General features: G+C 47.8%; 1 protein-coding gene across 1 annotated transcript; it reads right to left on the bottom strand.

Moving 5' to 3' along the window:
• Positions 1-2,785: 2,785 nt before the first annotated feature.
• Positions 2,786-8,726, bottom strand: LOC121446560 (NADH-cytochrome b5 reductase 1). The gene is made up of 9 exons (XM_041649245.1): positions 8,660-8,726; positions 8,250-8,399; positions 8,033-8,105; positions 7,486-7,592; positions 6,920-7,049; positions 6,177-6,260; positions 4,625-4,710; positions 3,883-3,982; positions 2,786-3,553 (listed from the first exon to the last, which is right to left on the bottom strand). The coding sequence occupies exons 1-9, from the start codon at positions 8,672-8,674 to the stop codon at positions 3,381-3,383; spliced, it is 918 nt and encodes a 305-aa protein (XP_041505179.1). The 5' UTR covers positions 8,675-8,726; the 3' UTR covers positions 2,786-3,380.
• Positions 8,727-10,351: the final 1,625 nt, after the last annotated feature.

The raw sequence follows: 10,351 nt of genomic DNA, 5'->3' as shown, positions 1-10,351 counted from the left end.
GGCTCGTACTCGCGGCAATCCTCCTGTCTCAGACTCTCAAATGCTGGGATTACAAACGTGCGCCACCATACACAGCCCCGAAACTCTTCATTTTTATATCCATTTTCCTAATCCCTCCCTTTCTTCCTTCTGTATGTTATTTATGGAATAACTACTATAAGTATGGCATTCAGCTGGTTTGAGTTTTGGTTCCTGTTATTTCTCAGAAAGGGAGAAGTTGTTTCAAACAAGCCTAGCTTGACGATTTTCAGCTCCAACCCATGTTCCCATGTGACCCAGAGGGCACACCTGGAAAACAAGATAGGGTGTATTTCTCTGCCGCAAGTAAACAACATAGAATTTAGGGACTGTCCATTTTCCTTCACTCCAAAGAATGATGCACCTCTAGTACGGTTCTAGATGCTGGGAAAGGTATGGATGCTAGGTGGATGTCCCAGGAGAGCGAAGTCGATTTTGTTCTGGTTAAAAGCATGGGCTCCGGGTTCACGTACATCCCGTTTCCTTTCCTAGCCAGTCTTCTCTTTCACTTCGGCTTCTGTACCGGATCCTTCAATGCACCGCCCTTCCCTCACCACCTTCCAAAAGATCCAAGCAGTTTACAATGCTCAGTTCTAGGTTTGGCTTTGGTGGCAGATAATCCCAAATTCAGTTTCAGGCTCTGCCATCTACTGACCGGCTGTATTTCCTTTAGCAAATCCTTAATCTTCAACTCACAGGATTAGCATGAGGATTATATTGTGCAATGTAGGCGGAATTCTTAGCATGGCACCCGGTACATGTCTGTTACAAGATGTGAAGATCTTCTTCCTCTGGCTCTTTCTCCGCTCCTTCCTATGTGGACCCTATACTTCTGCAGTAGTGTCTGAAAGACCCTCAGAGAGGACCTTTCCTCTCTGATAAAGACCCCAGAACCAGGACACTCCGAGACCAGGCCACAGGATGCAATTAGCAAAAGGTTTATTGAGTAAACACAGGTACCTGCCGGCAGCAAGTCTTTCGGAGGACTTGCGCACCTGCAGACTGGGGGGAGGTCTTTTTATAGGGGAGAGCAAAAGCAAGCTTACAGAAGCAAAAGCGTGGTTATCGGTCGACCCGAATGAGGCGGGGGCATGAATGGTTTCCTCTTTCAGCATGGGTGTCAGCAAAAAGCAAACTTACAGAAGCAAAAGCGTGGTTATTGGAATGAGGCGGGGGCATGAATGGTTTCCTTTCTCAGCATGGATGCCTGGCAACAGTCATCCTGTTCCTATCTTATAGCTAACCTGCTTTATTGATATCCTATCTTATTGACATCTTGCCTTGCAGTCTCTCCTGCTCTCTCAGGCACATGGGATGTTCTTATGGGAGCAGGCTGGCTGCTGATCCGGAGATGTTTTTTTTTAAGCAAACAGGACGTTCCCCCGGGAGCATGCTAGCTGCGGGTTTTGAGGAGGGGGTCTGTAGGGTCTTTCAGTGTCTATCACTCCGTGTTGAGATGATCTGCCACTTGTCTGTTTAGACTTGGAGGAGTTTGGGGGAGAAAATCTACCACCATCCACTCTTGGTCATGGCTGTAACCTCAGGATACTTTGAGTGCTCACATAATGGGTCCTTAATAGATGTTTGCAGTCATTTCTGCACAAAACAAGGACTAGTAAGCTTCCATGCAGGAAGCTCTTTGCTGGGCTGCTTCACTAAGATCACCATCCTAAGCAAGAATTTCCTTTCTGAAGGTGAGGTAGCTCACAGAACAGTGGTGCATACATACTGTCTAATCAAGATATATTAGATGGAATATCACCAATAGGATTTACCGAAGAAATCTGTTCTCTTGCCACTAGGGTGTGTGAGCAAGTGTGGTGTGTGTGTGTGTGTGTGTGTGTGTGTGAATTCTGAGGGTCTCATAAATCTTCTACCAGAAGCCTAAGAGACAGACACCCAGTTACATGCAGAAAAACCATGTTGCAAGACTGGAAAGATGGCTCAGCCATTAAGATCACTGACTGCTCTCCCAGAGGACCTGGGTTCAATTTCCAGCACCCACAGTTCTCAAAAGTGTGTAACTTCAGTTCCATGGGATCTATGCTGTCTTCTAGCATTCTTTAGTACTGCATGCATGCAGGGCATAGACATGCATATAGGCCAACATCCACATATACACAATAAAATGGAAAAAATCAAACCAAAACTGACCTTCCTACTGAATCCCAACCATTGTTTTCTCCCAATGAGACTAACAAGGAAACCACAGTGCTGCCTTAGTCCTACCCTGGGAGAAGTGAAGAGATTGAATCTTGAGTTCTCAAGCATAGAAGGCTATTTAGGACTGATGGGCCTGGGAGAGGCCAACTCTGTCCAGTCACCAAATCTGTTCAGAGCTGGTGATGTCAGGTTACTTTTTAAAGGGGCAGATGTCCCTTCCAAATGGAAAGACAATACTTTGTTTTGTATGCTGGGCACTCTGAAGGATAAATAGCGTGAAGGCAGGCCCACAGAAAGAGGGGAAGACTGACCAAATTAAAGGACCTCTGGGAAGGCTATCCACACTCTAAAAGTCCCCTCTAACTGTGTTTTCTCCCACCACCCCCCGTCTCTAAAGCCTCCAGGGAGGACTTGGACTCTGGCTTTGCAGGACAGTGGCAGGAATAAGCCCTGGGTCTGGTGGCAGCTCACATTTCCACACACGGCACAGCTCCTCAGAAGCTCTGTAAAACACCCAGGAGAGCCTGTGCTGGGAGCCCTTCCCTTCCAGTGTCCTCAGGCATTGGGAGACAAAGAGCCCAGACACAATGACTCCTTGAGATCATCAGGGCTTCAGCTCCATTTATTTGAACAACCAGAGATTCCTTGTACAAGCAGCAATCTTAAGTTGCGGGTAACCATTTCACTCGAGCCCAGGCAGGGACTGAGAGATACACATGCAAATATATAGTAAGACCGTATCTCTGAGGGTTAGAATTCTGGGAAATAATTTCATTCCTTCAGTTTCCGTAGGACTATGTCTCTAAGCCCACTCAACCTGGACTCGCATAAATAGTAGGTGAAGTGCTGAATATTGAGCAAAATGTCCATTTCCCATTCCTTTCATCACAGACACTAAGAAGGTGAGCCCATGGTGCTCTCAGGAACTAGCCAGCTTTATGGCTAGTATGCACGCTCCCTTCTTCCTGGCCCTACAGAAGAGACTGCTCCTTGTGAGCTTCATCTAGACCTTTTATCACATGGAGATTAGGGTAAGGGAGGCTTCCTGGAAGTGACTCAGCCTTAGCTAGAGGAGTGTCATTTCCGCAAGCAGCCAGGTTCCAGGATGAGACGCTCTTAGCAAAGGCACTAGGTCTCATGGCGGTCAAGAACTGACTAGGGACGACTGCACACATAGGGTCAGGGAGGCTTCGATATGCTCAGTAGGTGAATCGCATCTTTTGGGAATAGCCGAGCTTATCCAAGTTCGGGTGGCAGGCCAGCTGTACCATTGGCGGTGGCCCACAGAGCAGCAGCAGCACGTCGTCTGCGGGAGCGGGCAGGTGCTCCTGGATCATGTCAGCCGTCACAAAGCCCTTGCTGTAGGGCCAACCTGGAGTAGAGGGAGAGGAGAACAGATACTTCTGATCCACGTCAGCAATAGGCTGTGACGCTTCCGGGACAGACCCCTGAGAAGACCCAGAGGGGCTCCTGAGAAGGTCTCAGTTTACAGCAGCAACTATAGCCACATCCCTGCCATTCACCTGAGAAACAGGAGCCCGAAGGAAAGGACCAGGAGATCATTTGTCCGTGCACACAGATTTAGGATTCTGGCAGTGCCGGGATGGTCTGTTTTACTCAAACCAGAACTCACAGAGGGGCAGGGATGTGGCTTGTTTAGATAATAAGGGACTAGCTAGATGTTCAGAAATGACAAGATACCTTCTGGAGGATGGTCCAGAGTGAACCAGAGCTTAAAGCGGTTAGGATATTGGGCCTGCAGTTCCTCTAGGTCTTCCCGCAAGATTATGTCCTTTTCAGTCTGAAATGCAAAGAGTCTTTGAAACCTCAGGCCCACATCAGAAAAGTACTTTGCTATGACAACCTTCCATCCAAGAAGGAAAGGGAATACTAAAGGCATGCTCGAGTTCTAGGAAGAGTCAAGGCTTGGCAGTACTTTTAGGTGCTAAGGATCAGGAAGTGACCTTTATTTACACATTACAAAGGGATATTTGACCAAGAAGGTCCAAGTTCCTATGCTCAGCGTGAGACACCTCCATCTTCTCTTGTTTCCCTGGGGGCCAGAGATGAAATTGGCTTAATACTAGGCCCCTTTTTTCTTTCTTTTTTACAGTCATTATTTTTATTTTATGAGTGTTTTGCCTGCATGAATGTAAGTGCATTGCATTGGCACCCATAGCCCCTGGAGTCCAGGAGAGAGTGTCAGATCCCGTAGAGCTGGAGATAGAGAAAGTTGTAAGCTGCCTTGTGGGGACTGTAAACTCAATCTGCATCCTCATCTTTCTAGTCCTCCTCTTTCTTTCTTATTGTGATGGAGGCCCCTGTATTCACAGAAGGGCTTCTGGACAGAGACTAGAATAGGCACCGAGCCAGTTCCCTCTCTCCGCCCCGTCTATCCACACAGCCAACCTTAGAGTCCTGGGACTGAGAAAAGCAAACCAACCTGGTTGGCAAAAAGCAGAAAGCACTGGGTTGGATCTTCAGGGACTTTCAAGATGGCGCGGATCAGCTGCAGCATTGGAGTAATTCCTGCATGAGGATAACCCCATGGTGAGATGTGCCGGCTGGAGAGACGTGTTCTCTCTGCTTTGTCCAGACTTCTTCGCTGACCAACTGTCATCTCAAAGCCTATCATTTACACCCTGATGTTTTCCTGCTGTATCTAATCCTCTGACCTCCACCTGTATATTCACCAGGACCTACGTTTCTGGAGCTTAATATTCACATAAGAACATAGTGTAAACTGGGCGGTGGCAGCACACGCCTTTAATCCCAGCACTTGGAAGGCGGATCTCTATGAGTCTGAGGCCAGTCTGGTCTACAGAGTTCCAAGACAGCCAAAGCTACATAAACTCTGTCTCGAGTCCTTCTAAGGAGTCAATCTAAGACACTTGCCCTGAAAGCCCCTTGGAGGTAGGAGTACAAGCACTATAGATTAGGCCTGACACAGATGGTAGCACATATCTTTACCTCCCAGCACTCTGTCTTGTATCCATGAGGACAGAGTGGGTTCTGGGCCAACTGGAGCTACATAACATAAGATCCCATCAAAAAAAAAAAAAAGTCATAGGTCACTATGGTCCCTTCTGTTTCAGTGATAAGAGTTATGGAACACTGCTTATAGAGGGTAAGAATAAGTTCTTTGGAATCAGGCAAAGTCAGATTTGAATCCTGTCTGTGACCATTACTAACTAAACCTGTGGTAGCCAGGTAGTAGTGGTGCATTAATCCCAGCATTTGGGAGGCAGAGGCCAGCCTGGTCTACAGAATGAGTTCCAGGTCAGCCAGGGCTACACAGTGAAACCCTGACTCTAAAAACTAAAACCAACCAACCAACCAACCAACCAAACAAACAAACAAACAAAAACTATGGAAACCTAAGCTCTAGGAATCTCTAATTCCTCATTTGTAGACGAGAAAGGCTCACAGTTACCCACGTATAGATAGCAGGTAAGTATCTAAGAGTGGTACTACAGCACTCTTGTTTTTCTTTGGAGATATAGAGGCTTGGATCTAGGACGGTGAGCATGCTAGGTGGTCACTAAACTGTCCGGGCTTGGCTAGAACTCTGTATCTATGGATGTAGCCTAGGCAGACTCTCAACTTTGTGAGCCTCTTGATTCAAATTCCAAGTATCTAGAGCTTCAGACCTGAAGGGCCAGGCCTGGTCTTTTCCTCCCCTATTCTCACTTACCTGTTTTTCTCAAAGTCATTAAACCCACTCAGTTTGTGGAGAACGCTCCTGGTTTATTGCTCTCATTCTGTGATTTTTTTTTTGTTTCTCCTTGCTTATGATTTAAGCTACTGGGGAAGTCTAGGCAGTGATGGGGGGTATGAATGATGATGGTCCATTGATTAGACAGTGATGGGGGGGGTGAATGATGTCGGTCCCTTGATTAATAGCTAGTCCTCTATTACAAAGCCTGAGATCATGTCAGAATCTGCAAAGCAAGCCCAACAATGCTAAGCAAAACTGTCTCCCAAGGGATACAGACCTGTCCCTCCGGCAATCATTCCTAATTTCTTTGCCACTCGCAGTTCAGGTGGAGATTTTTTGTTGGGCTGAATGTGAAAATTCCCTGAGAAGTCAAGTGAAGGGCTAGAGTCAGTTCAAAACAAGAACTAAATAAACAAATGCAGAATTGAAAATTCTGTTTTAGCAGCTGCTACGGAATCTGATCCTGGGACTTGTCAGCCTGCCCTGACAATGATGTGGGAAGAACAAAGGGGCTGGGCTGTCTGCCTACCAGTCAGTTCACATAGTGGGGGCACAGAAGTCACACTCCAAAGAAACCCAGTGGTACCCACAGCCTGGAAGATTCAGAGCCAAGTGAGGGCAAGAGAAGGGGTGTGAGGCAAAGACCCTCTGGAAGAGAACTGCTCCCTGGTGAGGCGGTAGGCATGGGGCCAGGGTGAATTTACTTTCCCTAGTGGTCCAGAACATTCACCAGGAGTATGGCACAGCACCCAGCTGTTCCCTTGGGAAGGGCTAAAAGCTTTCTCCTTCCGTTCTTAGCCAGAGGGAAGAATCTTTGAGGGAGGGGAGGAGGAGCACAGGTGTACTTTGATAATCTCCACAGCTGTCCACCACAGCTGGTGAGCAAGGCGAAACCTGCCTTTCTGTAGCAGAGGTGTTTTAGGAGACCTTACCTAGGTACACACGTGCACGTATGCACACTGTACCAAGGGACTGTGGGGACAGAAGTGAGACAGTAGGAGGGAAAAGACAGATACTCACCTTTTCCACCATAACTGAGCAACCCACTTGGCCCCCGGAACTCCACCACATCCCCAATCTTCAGGCTATCCAGATACTGAGACATTTTTCCTCCTTCAGGAAATTTGGGGTGCACACCTTTCAGATAAACCTGAAGAAGCAGAGAGGAAGAAAATGTGTGTACGCATATATATGTGTGTGTGTATGTACACATGTAACGTGTATGTATGTATGCATGCATGTAACGTGTATGTATGCGTGTGTGTGCATTCGTGCGCGTGCGTGTGTACACCTGCCACAACAAATGCGGAGACGTCAGAGAACAACCTCAGATGTTGGTTTGTGTCTTTCATCTTGTTTGAGACAGGATCTTATCTTTCTTATTCTTGGAAGGCTACCTGGCCCCCAAACTCTGAGTTTATGGGAATTCTCAGGTATCCACCTCCCATTTCCCAGTAGAGGCATGCTGGGAATTCAGAGGCATGGGCTACTGTGTCCAGCTTTGCATGGGTGCTGGGGAATTCAAACTCTTTACCTAAAGACCAGGCCATCTCCCCAGCCCCGAGGTTTCCTTTCTCTATGCTTACCTTGATGACAAGATCCACATAGCCTTGGTCTTCATCACTGGTGACAGGAGTGTAAGGCCTGATGACCAGACTACCATCAATTCGGGCCGAGAGGTAGACATGCTTGCCTGGGAACCATGGGGAGGGTTACATAAGCTGCGGTGGCTGGTGCTACGTCCCTGTCACCTTTCCAAAACATTCAGATTTAAGAGAAAAGAATATTTTGCTTCTTGGTGTGGGTCCAAGGAACGTGCCTCAGGGAGAGTCCCTCTGCAGCCGTTCTTGCCTCCTCCCACCTGAGAAACTCCCTCAGCTACAGTCAGGACGTTAGCAGCAGGTGGGAAGTTTTTGCTGGGGTGGGAGGGAGCTTATGACAAGTCCCACAGGATACAGGAAGGAGTACCAGAGGTTAGAGATGACTAGGGGCACAGATGCCACACCCTAAAGGAGTGGTCCCTTATAAAGCCAAGTGAGGAAAGAGGTACGATGTGTACAGGGAAAATAGCTAAGTAGTGACTCGCCGTCGTTGTAGGATGCCAAGGAGAGAAGCCTACTCCCTTTTCCTTACCCACAGGCAGTCCCAGAATGTGGTGGGCGGTAGGCAGGGCAAAGCGGAACCTCCTGGTGTTGAGGCCCACAGTCTAGAGGATGAACGAGAAGATGTTTCATCAAGCAGGTCTGGTCTGCCAAGTCCCTTGGAGCAATCTAACTGCAGTGGATGCTATCCCTCAATACAGGAGAACTTCGGTTCCCTCTCTTCCCTACCCCTCTTCTTCACAACTTACCGTCTTGTCTAGCAATCGCAGCAGGTACTTCTCATCCGGGTTCTGGAGAGTGACCTGCGGCCGGCGGGATCTTCGAACCAGATAGGCACCCACAGCCAGTCCGAGTAGAGTAAGCAGCCCCACCCCCAGAGAGGCTAGCAGGACCGGGTTCTACGGGTAGAGGAGGAAGCATGATCGCCACGTTTGAAGAAGAGCCAGGAGGTGGGTGGGGGACCAGGGTAGGTGATCACGAGCTCCAGTCAGAAAGAATGCCAAAGCCTCAGGAGTGAGCGGAGTAGCGACCCCAGCCCGCAGCTGGTGCAGCGAAACCCCGGCATCCAGGGCTGGCACAGTCCAGTCCCGCGGTACCAACTGCCCAGAATCAGCTGGGGCGGAGACCCCGGGTCCCGGGCACCGAGCGAGAGTCTTACCGGCTGGATCGCCATGACCTAGCGCCGCGTCCCGCTCCAGTGGGGCTGACAGATCCCACAATGCGCCGCGGGGCGGGCCCGGGGGCGGAGCTCTCTAGGGCGTGGTCTAGGGAGGAGGGCCGGTGTGGCTCGCCTCTTCTCTATGGACTGGGTGGTCCTAGGATGCGGCTAGCTAAGCAGTGTCAGCTCTCTTCCTTCTAGCTTTCGGGTCTCCGCCACTTACAAGTACCCCAAAGGGAAAGGATGACAATTCCGTCTAACATGGAGCCAGGCTAATTCGCGTGATAAGTATCTTCTAGTTTGAAAGCCTCATGGAAAGTGGAATGTTGAGCCAGAGACAGGCTTAAAGTAGAACAGGAAGTCATCAGATGGCAATTCTTGTTGTTTTTTCCCAACAGGTTGCCTTGCCAGACAATTGTACTGAAACTGTGTTTGTTTCAGGAAGAGTGACAGGGCAACTTCATTTCCTAGTCCTTCCAACAAAACAACTGATTTTGCTCACAATATCAGTTCATCAGTATCAGTCAGGAGGGCCTTCGTAGTTAAGAGCTCACCACTCTTGTGGAGGACCCTGTCTGCGTTTCCAGCACTTATATTGAGACAACCATCTGTCACTCTAATTCTAGGGGTTCTGGTGCCCTCTTCTGACATCCTCAGGGACTATATGCACGGTATATACTATGTTTGTACATACAAACATACGTACATAAAGGCAAACACTCATATGCAAAACAAAAATAAATAATAAATCAATATCTTTTAAAAATCAAGGGCTTCCTTTTGGTTCAAGTCAAGCTTCCCACCAAATATGGGTCCTCAGCACTACACAAGAACAATGCCTTTAGCCCCTAGTGGCCCTGAGACCTTGGACAACTTACTTCATTCCTCTGTGTTTCTTCATCAATAGATGAATATACTTAACGATCTTTGAGTCATTGGCTCATAGACTATTCTGAGGCCTAGTGAGATGTGCTTGTTTTTAATGTAATGTTTTTCAGAGGGCAAAATGCTAAATGGATAGCAGCTCATTTACTCTACTACTATACTATATAATTATTATAGTATACGATACCATACTATACTATACCTCAGAAGACGGCCCCAAGACTCCCTTAGGGCTTAGGACTCAGCTCTATTGACAGAACAAGCATGGAACAAAAACTAGAAAGAGACGCCAGAAGCCGCTGGGGCTGCACATTTGCCATGGCCATGCTTTCTCAGACATGTTCTCCAAAGTGGCACTTGCTCTTTGAGATACAATGATGGATGAATGGTCCACACATGACACTACCAACATCAGAAATGAATACCTTAGGGACATGAGGGACAATGAAGCCTTGGTTTTCAGTCAACTCTGAGTGTCCCAAGGATGGTTTTGGTTTTTTTCCCCCTCTGGGGTGGCTGAAGATGTCACTCAGAATTTTGAGTACAGCTAGAATGTCTGCTCTGAAACATTGTTTAAACACAGTTCAGAAACACCGACTAAAGGAACGTGTGCCCGGGAATGGTAAAGTGCCCACCAGTGTAGGAAGTTGAAGGAGGGAGAGGATGGAGTCATACTTTCTTAATTTTTAAAAATAATTCCTCATTTTGTCTTGTGTGTCTGAATATTTTGCCGGTATGTATGTATATATGTATGTATGTATGTATGTATGTTTGTATGTTTGTATGTATGTGCATGTCTTATGCCCA

The sequence above is a fragment of the Microtus oregoni genome, unplaced genomic scaffold (genome assembly GCF_018167655.1).
Source record: "Microtus oregoni isolate MIOR12 unplaced genomic scaffold, Mior012 000003F_ref0000135, whole genome shotgun sequence".
In the NCBI taxonomy this organism is placed as follows: Eukaryota; Metazoa; Chordata; class Mammalia; order Rodentia; family Cricetidae; genus Microtus; species Microtus oregoni.
The sequence above is the reverse complement of the archived record's forward strand: the minus strand, read 5'-3'. Positions and strand labels throughout refer to the sequence as shown.

Bases quoted from the DNA above. Each gene is read 5' to 3' on its own strand.
- LOC121446560 (XM_041649245.1), bottom strand. The intron at 8,106-8,249 runs GTAAGTTGTGAA...TTCATCCTCTAG, and splicing joins TGCGATTGCTAGACAAGACG to ACTGTGGGCCTCAACACCAG. The intron at 7,050-7,485 runs GTAAGCATAGAG...CTGCTTCTTCAG, and splicing joins ATGTGGATCTTGTCATCAAG to GTTTATCTGAAAGGTGTGCA.